This window comes from Sceloporus undulatus, chromosome 4 (assembly GCF_019175285.1).
Source record: "Sceloporus undulatus isolate JIND9_A2432 ecotype Alabama chromosome 4, SceUnd_v1.1, whole genome shotgun sequence".
NCBI lineage: Eukaryota > Metazoa > Chordata > Lepidosauria > Squamata > Phrynosomatidae > Sceloporus > Sceloporus undulatus.
In genome coordinates this window covers 230,258,308-230,278,973 of record NC_056525.1, presented here as the reverse complement: position 1 = coordinate 230,278,973, position 20,666 = coordinate 230,258,308, and the positions used below count along the sequence as shown (strand labels likewise).

Sequence of the window (20,666 nt, the reverse complement as noted above, 5' to 3'; positions counted from 1 at the left end):
CCTCATCCAGCCCAAAGCCTCTTGGGTGAAGAGCAAGTTATGAGTAATTATTATTATTATTATTATTATTATTATTATTATTATTATTATTATTATATAATTTCATGTGCTGGGGCCAGAGCTTGCAGATACTATAAAGACATTCTTAGTTGAAGTCTGGTGAGAAAGCTTCCTCAAGCTAGGACAGAGACATTCGCTCCCTGAGTTGTAGCCAATGGACTACAGTGAAGGGGGACTGTAAAAACTGTTTTGCACACTTTATTCTGCTGTTTAGAATTTGTGAAAAGAATATGGCAGCATTTTGAGGGACAAGTCAAAAGCAGATTGAAAAACTGGGGCACTTCCCAACAACAACAACTTCAGAAATTACAGAGGCCTTTTTGACCCATAGCTTTAGGCTGCAGCCCAACCACGTCCACACACACCTACTTGCATATTGGAGTAAGAGCTGCTTTTTATAATCCTACATGTTAGACTTGTCATTTGAAAAGCAGCCAAACTGACTGTTCACGATTTCCTTAATATCTCAACAGTTAAGGAAATGGGAGGAATAAATGACCACTGCCTGACAAGCCTTTGTCTTTTGATATCCCTAGCTATCTTGCTCAGCTAATTTTCCCCAGCAATTGGGAGGTGAAGGAAGAAAGATAGCTGACTGAGATAATAGTAACAGGCTACTTCTCAGATCATATAACATTACCACCACCACCCCCCCCCCCCCCACTGCAATATTGACATTGATATTAAGCCTTTTAAAATAATGTCTAAGCACTGTTTCAGATAAGCTGTGTATCTGTCTACATTCCAAAACATGTGTTGTTGTTGTCTAGCTTCTGGCTTCCGATCTATTGCTGGAGGGTGAGGCAGAGACTAACATGATAATTCTGATGGAAAAATTGCATTCTATATCTCATGGATATTAATACTCAGGTCTGATATCCAGACACAAGAACTATTGTGTCTGACAGGGATGCAAGACTGGGGAGTAGGAGTAAGGAGTAAAGCAGAAAGAGGTTTTTACAGGAGTAGGAGTAGGAGTAAGAAGTAACAGAATATATTTGTTAATCCTTATTCTTGTTATAAACACCAACAAACAATTTTATTATATTGCACTAAGGGAGGGACTGTGAGGCAAAGAGCGAGACTTGTAGGTGCATGTGTGCATGCGCACGCGCACACACATACACACACACACCCCAATCTTGCAAAGGAACTGGGGTTTTTCCTCAGAGCTGTTGAATAAGAGTAAGGCGTAAAGCATAAGAGATTTTTACAGGAGTATGAGTAGGAATAATATTAAGAAAAAAAATCTTAATCTGGAGTAGGACAAGGAGTAACCCCAAAATCACCATTACCCAGCCCTGCAGGGGATGAATATATGGGAGGGATAATTTGCATAAGAAATATTTAAAAATAGGTGGAAAACCATGCTCTTTGAGCTATTTTTTCTTTTTCTTTCACAAAGGGTTGATCTGAAGAACAATCCCACAGATGTCTACTGTACTGGGTTTAATTCCTCTAGAGGAGCAATCCTCTTGACAAGGCTGGTGAAGGGCTAAGGTGATATTCTGCTCTGGTCAGGCCCCACCTGGAATATTGTGTCCAGTTCTGGGTGCCACAATTCAAAAAGGACATTGAGAAACTGGAGCGTGTCCAAAGGAGGGCGACTAAAATGGTGAAGGGTCTAAAAACCAAGCCCTATGAGGAACGCCTTAGGGAGCTGGGTTTGTTTAGCCTGGAGATAAGAAGGTTAAGAGGTGCTATGATAGCCCTGTTTAAATATTTGAAGGGATGTCATATTGAGGAGGGAGCAAGCTTGTTTTCTGCTGCTCCAGAGAACAGGACCCGGAACAATGGATCCAAGCTGCAGGAAAAGAGATTCCACCTCAACATTAGGAGGAACGTCCTGACATTAAGGGCTGTTCGACGGTGGAACACACTTCCTCGGAGTGTAGTGGAGTCTCCTTCCTTGGAGGTCTTCAAACGAGGCTGGATGGCCATCCAGGGGGTGAGGGTTGGACTGGATGGCCCTTGCGGTCTCTTCCAACTCTATGATTCTAAATAATAAATAATAAATAAAATCTTTATTTGTATCCCGCCCTTCCAAAAGATCAGGGCGGCTTACAGTGGTGCAACGAGTGCAGGCAAAATACAGAAGTTAAAAACATGTAAACAACAGTAACAACAGTCTAAAAAACAACAATAAAAGCCCCTTAGCCCAACCTCATGGCCACGGAAGAGGAGGGAGGCCCACAGGATATTTAATCGGGGAATTCTATGATTCTATATGGTGGAAGTGTTGTCTTAATAGGGTCAGGTTGCTTATAGCAGTATACTTACATGTTGTAGGCCTCCTTGTATACCCATGAAAATCTTTTTCAGTGTAGATGCACCACAAATGGTGGTCCCACTTGTTGTAGGGCTCAAAAACAGACATCTGGTGGCATTTTTGGGGACCTCATTTTGAATCTACAGAATCCAGAGCCCTCTTGTTTTCCCAGCATGCCCAAAAACTGGGCCAGAGATTATGATACTATTAATTTTCCTCTCACCACAGTTGGTGGGAACAGGAGGGAAAAGAAATACGTCAGCAACAGAAGACTGGTGTTCTCCTACGCTTAGCTGCACCAGTACTGGCAGGGCTCTAGGAACTTTATTAACCCTGACTCTAGCATGTAGGGTACATCCCTTAGTCCCTAATAAAAATGTTCAGGGCTACAGTCTTAATGAAAGGAGTTAGTAACCCAACCTATTTTCTCTCACTCACTATACATAATGTTAGAGGCGGGTAGGGTGCATTGGCGAGACTGGGAAAAAACAAAATGCGTTCTTTTTAGAGTTTCCAAATGCCAGTTCAAAGGAATATGAATAAATGTTGTTTGTGGAGCTGTATTTTGATTCTTTAATAATGTAACCTTTCATCTAGGAGAAAATTCAACATTTTCTGTTTTTGCCTATGAATGTGTCCTAAGTCTTAGATATTGCCCTAGAGATAGACGACAATTCATTGCTTTGAATTAAAAGTGTTAACAACAGATCAGAGCTTGGAAACAATGAGTTTACAAACAATATAGCTATCTGTTATGAATTAATTTTTTTCTGGATGCACAGAGTAACATGGTTTTGTTTCTTTTAAGTAGCATCTTAAATAAATGGGAATAAAGTTACTCTGTTAGTATTCACAATAACAAGTAATGTTTACTAGTTTCTATTTTTACCTTTAAAAGACAATTTTAGATAATTTTGGAGTTATTTTGACAGGCATTTCCCATGTTTTATACAATTTCTGATTAATCCTAAATTTCTTTGTCCTAAGGTAACAAAAATTCAGGAATAACATTATGCCTTTACAATATTGTAATGGTATAATATTACTATTTCAATAGGTTACTATCCCAAAATTATAATGGCACAATATTATGGGAGAGGCAAAATTGCTATATCCTATCATCTAGATCTTTTTACCCAATTTTTTTTATCACATCTCCTTCATTAAATCTAGAGCCAATTTGTTCAGTTAGAGTTTGGGTGTAATGTATGGCCAGTTGTCTTTAAAACAGGAATTTTGTCAAACATTATGGAAGACTTTTACAGCTATTGCAGTATGTTACTAGGAAAGTTATACATTTGACTGGACCAGAACATTTAGACTTACAGGTATTACTTGAAGACTCCCCCCCCCCTTCAAAAAGTAGAAGCACTATTTGTTTCTTTATTCTCAAATTCATAGCTTATCAGAGGAACGGTTCCTTAAGAAGAAGAATGCCATGTCTGATAAGGTGATTCCAAGACTGAATGTAACACTGAAGTTATATTTTGAAGGAAAAGAGGGACCAGTTATGTTCCTCTGGGTTTAATTAAAGTGACACAGGGGTGGAGCCCTAAAAAACGTAAAGGATGGGAGTAAACTCTGATGGGGAATAAAGCTCTGAAGTATAGTGAGATAATGATATTAGATTTAACTTCCATGCCCCATCCACTACTTTTAGTGTTAAAAGTAAGACTTCCTTGCTTTACGGTTGGACTGATGATTTTAAAAAATCATGTGCATCTAGTTCTCCTTGGAGGGTCTGATCAGCAGGCCTAATCTTACCAGAACTTGGAAAAGTTTCTTTTTTGACTACAACTCCCAGAACCTGCTGGTTATTAACTCTGGTCATTTGGGCTAGTGGATTCTGGGACCCATAGTCCAAAGAAGCTAAATTTGCCAAACTCTAATTCTTCTCATAATTCTTTATTAAATGTTATCTTGTGCATGTGCTTGGGGAATAATAAGTGAAAAACTAAGAGAGTAACATTTTCAGCTGTGTCTGCAGGAAATGTGTAGTACTGTACAATGGAACATCCCATATTTGTCCATGAGTTCTAGAAATAAGATTGGCTTTGGGAATTGAAAAGGAGAAAGGATTATATTTTTTTACTGAAGTCTTAGAAAGGTTCTGTCTTTAATTGGCTAAGACCATGACCTATAATGTGAAGCTTTTTTTGTACTTCAACTCCTAAAATTCCTGACCATCATCCTATATGGCTAGACTTTTGGAAGTTGAAGTTCAAACCATTTAGAGGATAAAATTTGAGAATCACTTCACTGAGACACAGTTTCCTGATCCTACTCTCTTTCTGGGCCAATGACTTGTTCTAATGAGGCTGGATGAATCCACAATTAATTGGATCAGAATTTGTGAGAATGTACATTGTAAGAAGTGGTATGTTTGGGGCAAAGGAAAAATGTAAGCAAGTATGTATTGAGCTTCATATGTGTTTTACTAATCTTAGACCAATTGGCCATAACCACTGTTTCTGTAGTAATAGATATGATTCTGAATAAAAAGTATACTTAAGAATGTTTTGAAATGTTTTTTAAAAAGAATCTGCAACCCAATCATGAATAAATAATTTAGGAAGGAACCTTTTTTTGTTTTCTTTTGCAGATGTGCAGATCAGCTCTCAAAATGTCTTCTGTGTCTTCCATGTACCTCCTAAGCCAGTTGTGTTAGCCCTCCAACTAGTTGACTAATAGAATTAATAACTGTAAAAGCAAAACAAAAAACAAAACAAAAACAAAACCACACACAACAAAAAGCATTCTAGAGCCACATGCCTTATGAAGTCAATGCTGGGTATGATTTTACAAGTATGTAATATATATTTTCTCCAAGTGGAAATGTTAACTGGAAAACTTCTTGGCACACCATAAAGCATTGTGCAATCTGTTATTTGTTTTAGAGATAATAGTTGCAGAATGCCTATATGCTTTCTCTGTATTCTCACTCTGTCTAACATGACTTGCCAGAAGATAGTTTCTTCCATTTAGAAGAACTACAAATGGGCTTTAGATAATATGTCTTTTTAAAAAATGATATTGATAATGTCTAAATACAGAAGAAAAGCATATCTTTTTAAAAGGTACATTGCTATAGATGATGTCTATTGAAACAATTTATTTAGAATAAAGTTGGGGAGGGAGAAAGCAGATGCACCTAATGCTTTGCAAAATCGTTTTCTCAAATGAAAATATTGGTAAATTATTTTGTCATTAGTGTTTCCCACATGCTTAAAAGAAGGTAGGGGTGGAGTGAAGAAATTGGCCCTTAGCATAATGTTGCAGGCTGTGAGGATCTCTGGGTTGGGGCACTAACCTAGCACTGACATTAGAAGAAAGGCAACATCTGAACGAAGCAGCAGCTTTTCTTAAGTTCTCCTTTCCCCCAAGTGGGCTGGGATGATTGGGCAGTAAGAGTACCTCCACAAATCTAATGTGAGTACCCTCTCTATGGGGGTACAATTTTTGGATAGCAGAAGAGATTCTATGACTGCCTTGTGATCTTCCTTCCCTGTGGACTTGCTTCCCTCTGCACAAGCTTGAGAATCTAGACAGTACAATAAGCTTGTTTAGTAACAGTATGAAAACCACTGAAAAGCCCAAAGGCCACATCTCACTATCAGGCATCCTTTATTACAATGGAGACTCTCTTCTCCTTTCCTCTTCCACTATAGCTTTCTGTGTTTTCAGAAATCTGTCCTACTGATTTTGAGGGTGCTTAGGGTTCTGTAAAAGGGAGGAGGTCTTGCCCTCTTTCTGCTTTTGCTGATGGAAGTTGTTTTCAGCCAGAATGACCACATTACAGTAGATCTTGGCCAAATACTGTTTTTCAAACACTGCATTTACTTGATAACCATGAAGATACAATTAGTTTTAGTCCCTGAAATATATGAAATTATATGCTGTTAGTGAAATTCATAAGACAGAATTCTTATGAGTGGCACTTTTGAACAAAATACCAGCTTCTTAATTTCAGCTATCTCCCAAGTTTTCAAAATGAAGGAACAATTCTTAGGTTTGTCTGTTTAAAACAAAAGGTTGCTTTGATGAAGGGGTAGAAAATGTGTATCTAGAAGGGGTAAGCCTCAAAATATGAGTGGTATGCCCACTTACCTTGTTAAACAATTTTTTAAAAGTAAATTTATTTGCCATGTTAAAAAGAATTCATCATCGTATAATTGGAAGAACATTAAGGTTCCTTTCATAGTGACATCAAATTGTTAATGGATACATTAAATGGGAAGAACATTAGATTACTGGTGACCATTTAAACATATTTAAATAATTTCATAAATCACATGGCATTTATTTACTTTTCCTAATAGAATATTTATTTCATTACTAGTAACTTGCTGAAAGATTTCCCACGTCAGGGTTTTTTATTTGGTTTAGTTTTACTGTATTTTAGTTTATTTTGAATTCCCTTCTCCAGAGCAGTATAGAATAAAATAGTAAGATGGCAGTATAAAATGACAAAATTTTGATTTGATGGCAAATAAATTCCATTTATTTTGGTAAGAATGTATTCCTGAATAAGATATAGTTGGTATTCTTTAAAGTCTTGTGGGAGGCATCTAGTAGAAACTGTTGCATTATATGTGGGGAATCAAGAAGAATACATAAATTGTGTAAATAATCTCATTAATGTTAAATAACCTCATTAACTCATTGGGTTTTTTTTGTGCTTGTGTTGCTTTCATATTTTCAGATATGGTCCGGAAAAAGAACCCCCCTCTAAGGAACATTGCTAGTGAAGGTGAAACAGAGACCCTCAAGTCGCCGGGTATCGTAAGTGACAGTACTGAAGGGAAACCAGAATTTTCTGCTGGTCAGATGCAAGAAAACGCTGAGCTGGGTGAGGCTGGGGAGCAAACTGACAAGGAGGGCTTTTGCACGCATGTCCCTGAGCCATCTCCCAGTACTACAAAGGACTTGAAAAGCTCAGTGACGAATGAAAAGGCTGGCTTTAATTATGAAAGCCACAATAAGGGAGGAAATGTTCCATCCTTCCCTCATGATGAGGTGACAGACAGAAATATGCTGGTCTTCTCATCTCCAGCTGTTGAGGGAACCTCAGAGTCCTTGAAGTCTCCTCTCAGATCAGATGCAGATGACACCCAAGATGTGGTCTGCACCCCGTCAGGCAATCTGATGGAGAAAAATGAAGAGTACTGCATGTCGCCAAAATCTGTGGATGAAACAGTACATGCGCAAAGCGGTCAATCTGATGGCCGAGGTTCAAGCCCAGCCTCGGTGGCCTCAAAAAACCCACAAGTGCCTTCAGATGGGGACTTAAAGCCAAACAAATTGAAAACAGATTTGTTGGCAAATGAGAATCCAGATATGGCGCCTCTGTCTCCAGAGCTTCAGGACTTTAAATGCAACATCTGTGGCTATGGTTACTATGGGAACGACCCCACAGATCTCATCAAACACTTTCGCAAGTACCACCTTGGGCTGCACAACCGTACCAGGCAGGATACTGAGCTCGACACTAAAATTTTGGCTCTCCACAACATGGTGCAGTTCAGCCACTCCAAAGACTTCCAAAAAGTCAATTGCTCTGTGCTGTCAGGTGTCCTGCAAGACATCAATTCTCAAAGGCCTGTCTTGCTAAATGGGACTTACGATGTGCAGGTTTGTATCTTATACTCTTAACACTTTCTGGTGTGCCTCTAACAAGGAATGCATGGGAACATGCCTTTTAACCTTATTAATTAAATACTCTCACCTGGGCTGCTGCAGTCAGAGAAATGCTTAGAGCCATGCCACTTAACCTATTTTTCAAATTTTGGTCTGCTTTACATCCACAAGTCATTTTCCTCATTATTCGAAGGAAACCTTAGATTTTCCATGAGATACATGCCTACTTCTGTGGACCAATTTGAAGAATCTGTTAAAATACAGTTTAGTGTTGTGAAATTGAGTCTGCTCAGTGCACAAGTACTTTCCTTCTTCCCTCAGATGTGCCCCAGAGGAGAAAATAAGAAGCATCTGCTTCCTCAACCTCAATTTGTTATGCTTCAACCAGGATATATCCTGGTTAGTTTAAATTAGGGTAGGCAAGTTGGTTCACTTCAGATCCTCCCCTCCCCCCAGACACTATAATCGTTGATGATGGGCTATGGTGTAGGACAGTGATGGTGAACCGTTTTCAGACCGAGTGCCCAAACTGCAACCCAGACCCACTTATTTATTGCAAAGTGCCATGTCCCTCTGTCTTTCTAGTAAGAAACTTTGGCAAACTCTGTGCTAGGGTGACAGCATGTGTACCCACAGAGAGGGCTCTGAGTGTCACCTCTGGCATGTGTGCCATAGGTTCGCCATCACTGGTGTAGGAGAACTCTGAAGATATTTGGGATATTTCAGGTTGCCAAAATCAATCTGGTTCCTTTAAATAAGTCAAATCAGAAATCACAGTTTGATTTTGGTTTATCTAACTAAAACATATTTTAATCAGTGTTTGTCCAATGTAATGACAAAACATTCATAAACACAGTAGTGTGTTGGCAGAGGAAAGAAGAAGGGAAAATTCTTGAACTCAAGGATCAAGCAGTCTGATTGCTACACTGTAGCGCAGTTTTATAATCAACCCAGACTGATAATATGTACAGGTTGGCATTTTTTTTTGTACCATTCACATGTTGGATTATTAATCTACATGGACATACTATATACTAAGGTTTGGTAGCTCTAGGGTCCTCAGGTACATATCCCGATACATATCCATCTCTCTGAATCTGGGGGGGGGGGGGGTAGAGAGGGAGACTTCAAATTTAGTAGATTGAAGTAGAATTCAAATTAATAACAGAGAAAGAAACATGGCTCATTGAAATAATTCACTGAGGATTTGAAGGATAGTTTTTTTCTTCTGGTCAGAAAATTGGGAAAGACTTCTCTCTGAAATGCAGTAGTGCAACTGTCAATGTAGACACAACTGAACTACATGAACCAATGTCCTCATTCCATAAAAGATGGTTTTATGTGTTCTTAGCAATATTGTCTAGGTGACAGAAGTCTTTTATTATCACTAGTATTGAAATCCATAGTGAAGAGGCCCAGATTCTTCCATCTTGACAAAGTATGTAGAACAGTAAATATATAGAAGACTGCTTTATTGACGTAGGTATTCTTTATTCTGAATCTGATGTTGATATTTTGGAGGAGAATTGAATATGACTGGAAGTCATAAGGAAAAATATATAAAAGATGGTACCAAACTCTTTCTTCGATCCTCTAACTCAGGGGTACGCAACCTTTTTGAGCCGGGGGCTGGGTTGCTGTCCCTCAGACAACTGGGGGGCCGAAGCCAAAAAATAAACAATTAAATAATTAAATAATATAGGACATTTTCAAATGTAGGACATATTTTTTAAATGGAGGACATGCAAAAAATTTGATGATTTTTAAAAAAAGTTAATATAAATGCATGTTTGTTAGGCATGATCAAAATGGAGGACATTTGGGCCTCAGAAGCTGGCTGATATCAATATCACCACCACCACATCATCATCATCATTACTATCATTGTTAAAGCAGACATTTTAGCATTAAAAGCACCAAAAATACACAGAAAGCACACTTTGGAAAGTCACATTGTCTCACCTTCAGAAAGAGTGAGTGCATGCCTCAGAAACTGACTGATATCACCACCACCACCACCATCATCATCACCACTATCATTGTTATATCCGACCTTTTAGCATTAAATGCACTGAAAATACACAGAAATGCACTTTGGAAAGTCACACTCACCAAATGGAATGGAAATCCTCCTCCTCCTCCTGCTCCTTCCTTCCTCCCTCCCTCCCCCTTCTTCCTCCTCTTCCTCCCTCCTCCTTCCTCCCACCACCTCCTTCTCTTCCTCCCTTCCTCCCCTTCCTCCTCCTCCTCCCTCCTCCTCCTCTTCCTCCTTCCTCCTCCTCCCTCCTTCTCCTCCCTCCTTCTCCTCCTCCCCCGCCCCCTTCCTTCCCTGTCTGGAGGGAGCCTGGCAGAGCCAAGGAGACCTCGCTGCAGCGAGGCTCCTTGGCCCTGCCTGTCCGCCGGCTGAGGGTCGCTCGCGCGAGAGGCGGAGCCTTTGACCTCTCGCACAAGGGCTCTGGGTCTTTAACTTCTCGTGCGAGCGGCCCGGTCCTGCTGCTGATTGCCGCCGGCGCAAGGCCTTTGGCAATCGGCAGCAGGACCGGGCTCAGGCCGGTCCCAAGGTCTCGCCGGGCCGGATGTGGCCTGCGGGCCGGGGGTTGCCGACCCCTGCTCTAACTGTTAGAATGCTCAGTTAGTGATCTTCTTCTCCCAGGTATGTTTACTTGATTAAATGTTTCTACTGACATGAGGAAAATACCCATGATTTTTTTAATAAATAGTTTATTAATAATATAAAAGACAAACTTCACATATATAACAAAGACTAAGGAATAAACAATAACATAACATAACAACAATATACATAAAAGTGACTCGCTGGAATTCTTTCTGATCTCCAGCTAATCTAAAATTCCACCGCCAGTCTCTTAAAATAAATTGTTAAATTTAGGTTTGAAGACCCGCAGTATCCACGAATTTTTAGACCTGCCTATATGAATTATCTTGGGAGTAGTTTATATATAAAGAGCCACCTTAAACTGAGACAGATCTTTGGCTACTCTAGTTGTGGCTCCTCAAGGCTCTGAGCAGGGACTTCTCTAACTTTGCTTTGTTATAAGCTTTTGACTAGAGATGTCAGACATTGAACTAGAGGTCATCTATAAAATATGTTTGGAGCACTGAACTGCATCTCATTATGCCTTCCTGTACTCTGTCTGTGCTATGCTAGTAGTATGACTTGGCCATGGTCCATTAGTATAGAGATCGGCAACTTCCGGTCCTCCAGCTGATTATGCTGGCTATAGATGGCTGTATTTGTCCACCCCATCATAACTGGAATAATGTAACTGTGAGCATTGCAATTACGGGTCCAACCCCTTCCTGGTGGAAATGGAGCTTTGGGACATAGACTTGAAGTTGGAACCTTGGACATGCCCTTCCAGTATTTCATCTGAATGGTTTGTACGGTAAAGGATTTTACCTTCTTGTTCTGTGCCTTCACGTTGACTCTAACTTATGTGACCCTATCATAGGGTTTCTTTGACAGATTTCTTTAGAGGAGGTTTACCATACCCTTCCTCTAAGGCTGAAAGTGTGATTTGTTTAAAGTCATCCTGTAGGTTTCTATGGGTGAGTGGGGATTCAAACCTTGCTCACCTGGAATCCTAGTCCAGCATTGAAACAACTGCACCATGCTAGCATTCCCAAAGACTTTGCCTACATAGTGGCCATGTAACCTTCTGTTAGCTAGTCATGCTATGTAACGACTTAGGTATGAAGTGCAGCATGGGATGCTATGGTTTTATGGGTAAGGGATGGGATTTGTCTGTTTTTAGCACATCTCTCTTTCCATGGTGTGTTTACAAATGGGGAGTAAGTACAATTCATAGGTCATATCTTGGGGGGTGGGAGTGGGTTCATTCTCATGGGAAATAACTCTTAACAAAAGCAAGATAAAATTAGTGTCTGGATTATTTTAAATGCACAATGTGATTTCTGCTGGTTTTTGAAGCCATGTCTTTTCTTATTGATTTTTGATGGAGCAAGGAACATTACGTCTTGAGGATAAGCAGCGTAAGTGATCTGGTGCCAGGACTGTAAGGCTTACATTTCCGGATGACAGAAAGCCATTTGAGCATTGTGAAAGTAATATTCCATAATAAATACTTGCACACTTCATAATCATAATAATATGTATTGAGAACTAGGCCTGTATTTTTTTTCTCATACATAAGTGTCTAAGAGTTTTTTCCATGGTTTTGCTTCTGGACACAGTAATGGAAGAAAGGTAAGTGGTTCATAATTCAGACTTGCATACCCTGAAGCTGTGTACCAGTTTTCTTGTTCCCAGCCAAATTCCTATCTTCTCTCAACAATTGTTCACTGCTTGACTCTACCTCTCCCAGAAAGTTTGTTACTTTGCACACCACTTTCTCTATTTTACAATCGTCTTCTAATTCACAGCAGAGTTGTAGAGTATTTTTCAAAAGTCATTTGTAACTAGTGTTTTGCCCTTGTGCTGCCATTTTAAGTGTGTGTGTGTGTGTATAATTAATAGCTGCTTGCCTGAAATGGATTCAGTTATGAGCCAAACTGTATCTTATCTTCAGTATGTAGCATGCAGATATGTCTGTTGAGTTTCCTTATTCAGAGTATAACTTAGTATTTGTGTTAATTCATGTTAGAACTACATTACTTCCTCCACTGAGAGAAAGGTGGAGTGTTTAATAATGCAGCCGTTTGGTAGCATGATTAAATCTTTTGTGTCTTACTCTTGTGTTCCCACATTCAAGGCATTTCCCTGAACCTGCAAGGTGTATGTTCTCAAAAAGCTCTCACTTGTTTCAAATGGAGGTTGGTATTTTACTATGCACGTTACACATAAGGATGAACTGGATCAGAATCAAGCTGGTGGCAAAGTGTCTTTGAAGACCATGCTAGGATCCTGTTGCATGTTTATTTTTCATTAAGAATAAGTGCATTGAAAGTTGTATTTGGTATGATCCTTAGTAATGTTAGAGCTAAACAGACAAGCAAAAAGAGGTGCTTTCAGGCTGACTTGAAGGTGTGGCGTTTAGATGACACATGCCTTGAAGCCAGCAGAAAAGTGTGCCTTATGCAGAGAAAAGACATTTCAAAAAGAAGCAGCTTTTTCCCGCTTCTTCCTGGCTTGAAGCCATACCATGTGATCATGACATGAGCACTCCAGCTGCTTTGGGAGCCGGTGGTGTGGTTGGTGGGGTTTCAATGTGGCTTCAGAAAAGGCAGCTTCACCCCACTTTTTTCTGCCCATCTGTTTCGCCCCGCTATCAATTTTTGTAATTTTCTAATTTGTAGTATGAACTGGCCAACATCCCACATGGAGTAGCAACTGGTGTCCAGGACAGTAAAAGTATTTTAATATTTTAATGTTTTGATATTCTTTCAGTTCATTTATTTGCATAAATGGCTTGGGTCCAAACTATCTTCGGGACCTCCTTCTCCCCTATAATCCTCCCCGCGCACTCCGCTCCTCTGGGAGAGGCCTACTTCAGCCACAAAAATCTAGGCTTTCGACTACCTCCCAGAGGGCCTTTTCCATCGTCGCCCCCAGACTGTGGAACGGCCTGCCGGATGAGATCCTTCTACTTACATCCTTAGACAGCTTTAAAAAGGCTGTTAAGACGGATCTCTTTCGGCAGGCCTTCCCAGAATAGAGAACCCGGCCTTAGAAGAATGTCTGGGAAAGATACTGCTGCTCCCACTGATTGTTTGTGGGTGTGATGTTGCTGACTTTTTGGTCAGTTTTTAACTTGTATGTTTATTTTGTGTATTTTTTGTTTTGTGCCTTTTTAAATACTGTATTGGATTTAATACTTTTTTAAGGAGGGGAGGGTATTAGGGATTTTATATGTTCTGTATTTTTAACTTTGTTAGCCGCCTCGATTGTTCTCAGAGGGGCGGGATACAAATAAATTTTATTATTATTATCATATTATAACATCTGTTTTTTATTTGTTTTTGTTTTGGTCATATTTGTAATTTGCCTCAAGAGATCATGCAATGGAATAGATTAATTAAAGCTAAATTTTGTGGAAGCACTTCACAATACATTTGGTGTTTATGTTGATGGATTTTTGGTAAAAGTGATAAGGGTTCTAAATACTTTTCAAAGAAGCTTGTAATTTTTGAATGTCATTCCTGAATGACACTGATGAGATTTTTCTGCTTGTATCTACAAATAATACATAGATCAGATTTTTTAATTTAATGGAGCAAGCAGTCAGAAATAATTATTTTGAATAAATGATTTAGTCTTGGGTCCTTAAAAAAAGTTCTTTGTTTTGCCTTACGTAAGGCACTGACCATTACAAAACTGGAAATATAATGCTAACCTTTTATTTAAATAACAGAAATTAGAGACGGCTATGTATACTTCCAGATTTGATATCATGGGCTATAATTTGTATTTGGAATTGGTATCCCATTTATGTTAAGCTTTGTTGGGCATTTAATTGTCCTTTTTGGCAGTGTCCTTTGGGCAGATATCTATAGTAAAGCTATCTGAACAAATAGACTTGCTGTTTTGCTATAATGTATGCTGAAATGCATTTTTTTTTTAAAAAAATAATGTTACTTATTTATTGATTGATTGATTGATTGAAATTTTATTTATATACCGCCGTTCCTATGATCACGGCGGTTTACAAAACAAAATGAAAAACAGAGTCCTCTGGGCCGCTCCTGCCCAGGTGGAAAACGGGCAGGCGGCGTCCTCTTCGGGGGAGCCGGCGAGTCGGCTTTATGGAGGCCGCTCTCACCGGCCCCTCCCCCTGGAGAAACGCCGCTCCGGCGGCAAGGAAGAGTCTCTGGGCCGCTCCTGCCCAGGTGGAAAGCGGGCGGGCGGGCAGTTAGGGAGGGAGGAGCCTCTGTCTTCAGGCTAGCCCCTGATGGTACTGGGCCAGCCTTCTCTCTCCCTCAGAGGCCGAAAGATGACAGTTAGGGAGGGAGGAGCCTCTGTCTTCAGGCTAGCCCCTGATGGTACTGGGCCAGCCTTCTCTCTCCCTCAGAGGCTTATGTTGGTTATTGCACCAAAATAGGATATTCCAATTAAATGCATCAAGGTCTTTTCGTTCATGTATCACATTATCAACAAAACTAATATAACAATGCCAAATTAAAGACATTCTGAATAATGCACTGTCATGAGATTATTTTAATTATAAGCAACACTAGCCAGGGGCCAGAAAACCTCCTCGTGCTTTTCAATGTGAGTTTTAAAACAGCCTAGGAAGGTGTAACCCTTTGCCTTTGTGGAATTTCATGTTCAAGTAGTATAGCATATCGAAATGTCTTATAATTTGCAATTACGCGGGGCGGGGGGGGGGGAACAAAAACCAGATTCTGCTTTGATTTGTGAACACTGCAGTATCACACACATTTGGTGTGTGTGACATCTTGTGAATCTGTTGAGAAGAAAGTGCCTTGTGAGAATATTCCTAAGAATTTATTAGCTGGAAGATACCGTGTGGTGCAAAAACTGCTGATACTTTTACATGCAAAGGAAATAAGCAAAACATGACTTGTCATTTTTGAATAATCAATAGACTAGGACACACTTTTAATTATAATAGTAGTTCCCAGAGATGTCACTGTTAAAAGATTTAACACCAGAGTGTAGAACCTTTGGGTCCCCAAGAGATTTTGCCTGACTACTCTCATGCAGCAATGATTGATGATACAAGGGATTGAGGGTATGAAAAGTTAAAATCCAGTTTCAGTCCTAATTATAGTAGAACCATTAACATTAATTGGAATTGTTAGTTTCCTCTTATATAGATCCCATTGATTTCAGTAATTTTATTGTAGTTTGGACTAACATTGTGTTTAGCCCATAGCTGAAAATTTCTGGAGAGCCTAATGTTCCACGCCAGTGATTGAAAAGAACAAGAGTTAAAGATAGTGAGCTTGTTATGGTTAAGGACATACACACATTTAAATCTGATCATGTGTAATTTCATGAATACAGTAAGCAACTGTAAGAAAAACAGTGATGTGATGTAGATTCCAGATGCTTTATTTCATCCTCCACCACCACCCCCTCCCATTTTCCATTCCCAGCTTTTAACATTCTGTACTTGCTGGACATGCTCATTATTTATGGGCTGTTCTGAGGTCCCCCTTTAAGTTTTTTTTAAATGACAACATCAGCAATTTTTTCTAATGCATTTTGGTCTCTCCTCACACCTGCTGATACCTTTTCCCCTTTCAGGGATAGTGCCTGCTTTGGCTACATGAAGACTAACATCCAGAGCAAGAGGATAACTATGGTACATTGGGTTAAATGTTGGACTAGGACCCTGGGACACAATGGTCCTTTGAATCCCTGCATAGTCATGGAAATTCCCTGGGTGAACTTGGGCAAGTCTCACTCTCAGTTTCAGAAGCAGGGAATAGCACCCCCACCCCCAAACAAATCTTGCCCAGAAAACCGCATATAGATTCACCTTAGGGTTGCCATAAGTTGGAAACATCTTGAAGGCAGCAGGATACTGGTTTAACAGGAAAATGTGGCTGATTGAACAACTCTTTTCTTATTCCAGAAAGCACCCTTTGATTAAGATCCAGACATGTCAAGAAGACCTTTTCAACCATGGTGGCCAATATAAACGAATCTGCTTTTTTATGTATATATATTCTGTTATTCCCCCTAACAGTGATACTGTTAAGTTCTTGGATATTTATAGGAAAGTTTATGCTTGATTAGATTGGGTCTGAATACTTTTCCAAAGCGGCATTTTCTGAAAGAAGCCAGATGTGCATGATATCGCAGATTGAATAAATAGAGCAAGAAATAAAACAGATCAATGAAGACTGTACTCATTTAATAAGCCTTGGCAACGAGATACTGCAAGGAAGACAAAAGGTAGTAGGAAACAGCACACAGACAATCTAGTTAAGATCAGTCTTTTCCTCCAACCAGAAATATGTTCTAAAATAGACCAGACTTTCCAATATGAAACTAGTGATTGTTTGATAGAAACATTTGGCTTTGGATCTGTCTGTCTGTCTGTCTGTCTGTCTGTCTTATGAATGCTAGCTTTGCCTGGCAAATGTAGGGAAAAGAGCATTAAAATTAACTCATGCCAAATGTTAGACTTCATCACTTGTGCATACACCAGATGTTGATGTCGAGCATGTAAGAAGATAAATAACTGATTAATATTTTCATGCTTTGCAGTAAATACTGAACAGATTTTATAAACATGAGGTAAAAGGATGGCTGAAATTCACTCTAGCACCCACACATTTTTCTTCCAACCCTTCCTATTCCAGAAGTTGTCTATTTCACTCTCCCTCCTCCTTTGGTTCTCTTTCTTTCTTTTAAAAATGCATTGTGAATCAGTACTTATCAGTTTTGTGGGGAGAAAGACCTGGAGCTTCAGCTTTAAGCTTGCTTACAAACAACTGTACTGTACTTAATTGCTAGTTCGTTTAATACCTGTGGGATGAATCTCAGTACAGATTGTTCACTCCTGGAACTGTTTCTTTCAGCAAAATAGTGATGAGGGCATCCCTTTCCCCATCATACTACTTATATGCTTAGGGGGGTTTGTAGGATTTGCTTTTTGATATATGTATTGTGAGACAGACATTTATTAAGCCCACCCTCACTTAAGTCAGTGTCCAGTGTACGGTGATGCCATTGGAATCATCTTGATAATTTCACTGCTTGCAGAGTTAATGAAGCCATGTCTTCCAGTTGGCCCCAAAGAGTTTTGCCACTTTAAAGGCAAGGGAGAGAAGAATCTTGTGATGACTTGCATGGGTTCCCCCTGTTGTGCTGTTAAAGCAATAGCCAGCAGATCATAATGTCTATCAGCACTCTAGTTTCAGTAATGTCTATTTTCTTCTTCAAAAAGCTGCCACAATACTGTGAAGCCTTCCAGTGACTAAAAGGGGAGGAGTTGCACATTATACCAGTGGCTCAACCCTTGCAGAGACAAATGGAAGCTCCATACCTTTGTTCTTCTACTCTTGAATCACAGAAGCTTCTCAAAGCTAACAAAATGAAATTCAACACGGAGAAATGTAAGGTACTGCACTTAGGGTGGAAAAATAAAATGCACAGATATAGGATGGGGGACACCTGGCTCGATGAAACTACGTGTGAAAGGGATCTAGGAGTCCAAGTAGACCACAAGTTGAACATGAGTCAACAGTACGATGCGACAGCTAAAAAGGCCAATGCAATTTTAGGCTGCATCAATAAAAGTATAGTGTCTCGATCAAGAGAAGTAATAGTGCCACTGTACTCTGCTTTGGTCAGGCCCCACCTGGAATATTGTGTCCAGTTCTGGGCACCACAATTCAAAAAGGACATTGAGAAACGAGCATGTCCAAAGGAAGGCGACTAAAATGGTGAAGGGTCTGAAAACCATGTCCTATGAAGAGCGACTTAGGGAGCTGGGTATGTTTAGCCTGGAGAAAAGGTTAAGAGGTGATATGATAGCCCTGTTTAAATATTTGAAAGGATGTCATATTGAGGAGAGAGCAAGCTTGTTTTCTGCTGCTCCAGAGAACAGGACCTGGAACAATGGATGTAAACTACAGGAAAAGAGATTCCACCTCAACATTAGGAGGAACGTCTTGACAGTAAGGGCTGTTCGACAGTGGAATAAACACCCTTGGAGTGTAGTGGAATCTCCTCCTTTGGAGGTCTTTAAGCAGAGGCTGGTTGGGTATGCTTTGATTGAGATTTCCTGCATGGCAGGGGGTTGGACTGAATGGACCTCGTGGTCTCTTCCAACTCTACGATTCTATGATTCTATATTCAGTTTATAAAGTTCTCTAAAATGGACTATAATCTGACTATTAGAAGTGTGCATTGGGGCCAGAGCAGTCCTTCCCCAAAGTGTTCTGCAGCTGTCCTTACACACATACCTTCCAATATGGATTGGAATAAAAAAGTCAAGGGCCTGCTGGATTTACATAGCTGGTACCAACTTTATAGCTTGTAGGCTTGATTTATATTGACTGCTAATACCTATGCACCTCAAATAGAGGGGTTGGGTATCTTTGTTCATTTATCATCCAAATATTAATATGCTGGTTTTGGGTTGTATCTGCCAGCCTTTATCTGCATTTGATCCCAAAGTAGAATTTCTTAATGTTGCATCAAAACCAAAGTATATTGTCACATTTGTCAAAATATGAATCTGAATTGCTCACTGGATGCAAACCACTTTCCAAATCTCATTATCCTCTTGATTTGTTTTTCTGCTAGCATTTGTAGCATCAGTGATACAGAGCTTGGCAGCCTAAGGGTACTGATTTATACCAATCCAGTTTCCAAAGAACTGCAAAGATTGATTCTTTTCCTCTTCTATTTCATTGCAAAGATTAACAATTACTAAAAATAATTAACCTTTTCCCCCAATGGGATATATTATTTTTGGCCTCTATCCCACTTTGAGTTTTGCATAGCAGTGGGCCTTGAGAATGTATGGTAGTTGGCCTCGATAGAAGAATTGATTCACACATCATAGATCCAAAGCACACTTTTGAAATAATCCAATTTGAGACTGCTTTAACTGTCCTGGCTCAGTGCAAGGGATCCCTGGGAATTGTAGTTTATTGTGGCACCAGAGCATTCTGAAAATTAAGAAATTCTAGTTTAGGACCAAATGCAGATCAACACAAACTTTGTGTCAAATGTTTATAAAGGTGATAATTAAAACTTTACGATACCCTCATATTCTACCCTGTTTTTATTATTTGCTCCTCACCTCAACGTGAACAGTTTAAAGCTCATCTGTGGGGAGAGGCAAAATATTGTAAATATTTTAATCACTTTTCCATGCAATTATAAACTGATTGGATGTTGGGTGGAGGTAAGGCTTTACTTTTACTTTCTTCCATCTTATTGTGCCATCTCACATACCATTCTCAAAAGCTTCCTAACATCAAGGATCAGATTTTTAAGGGCAGAGTGAAAGGCATGGAAAGAAAGTCTTGCTTTGTGAATATGAACTCTATTATTTTTATGGAAGGAAAGTTCAGATCCAAGCCATAACATGTAAGTATCTTCTGTTATCAGAACTAAAGGCAGCACTGCAGGGTGGTGCTACTGTAACTTGCCATAAATCCTAGTATCTGTCCTGACCTGCATAACATGGAGAACTTTTTAATTGTGAGATAGTTAATGTTTTCTGGATGGTATATTGCACAAAGTGAATGGATAAACAAGAGCATTAGATAAAATATTTAGGATTAGAAGATTAAAAGTAATAGGCAGTTGGGAGACTAGGTGACTCAGGGGATTGGTAAGAGATTTGAGCTTTTCATTTACTGATTGAAGACTGAAAATTATGACCCAAGTACTAGGAAGGGGTTGTGCCATCTGATTTTGCAACTTTATTGACTTGGATAAGCTCTTAGCTGATGGAAATATTTTTTTTAAAAAATGGAACTCTCCATCAGTTTGTCCAACAGAGGGTGATTCATAACTTATTTTCCTCCAGAAAGCCAAGCACTCGGTGCAGTTTTAGGAATCACTCCAAACATTCCCTCCCTGCATTCAGCAGTATTTGCACGCCTGAGAGTGTCCACTTGCCAATTTTCACATGCCCAGCAGCACAGCACTACTACTCACAAAGCATCTTCCCACAAGTGAGAATCACCACTTTGCTAGAAAGGAAAGCCCTTACTCTTTGTCCTTTGAGCTCCACTTGACTTTCATAGATGACATCTGTCACGTATAGTCAAACCCACACAGTGC

The 20,666-nt window shown here is 39.6% G+C and overlaps 1 protein-coding gene across 1 annotated transcript in view; it reads left to right on the top strand.

Annotated features, from left to right (window-relative positions):
• TRPS1 (transcriptional repressor GATA binding 1) overlaps nucleotides 1-20,666 on the top strand; it is a 319,326-nt gene that overhangs the window by 78,022 nt on the left and 220,638 nt on the right. The window contains 2 exon segments of the mRNA XM_042465644.1: nucleotides 4,932-5,134; nucleotides 7,032-7,960. Of these exon segments, the coding sequence (XP_042321578.1) occupies nucleotides 5,098-5,134; nucleotides 7,032-7,960 (966 nt within the window). The 5' untranslated portion in view covers nucleotides 4,932-5,097.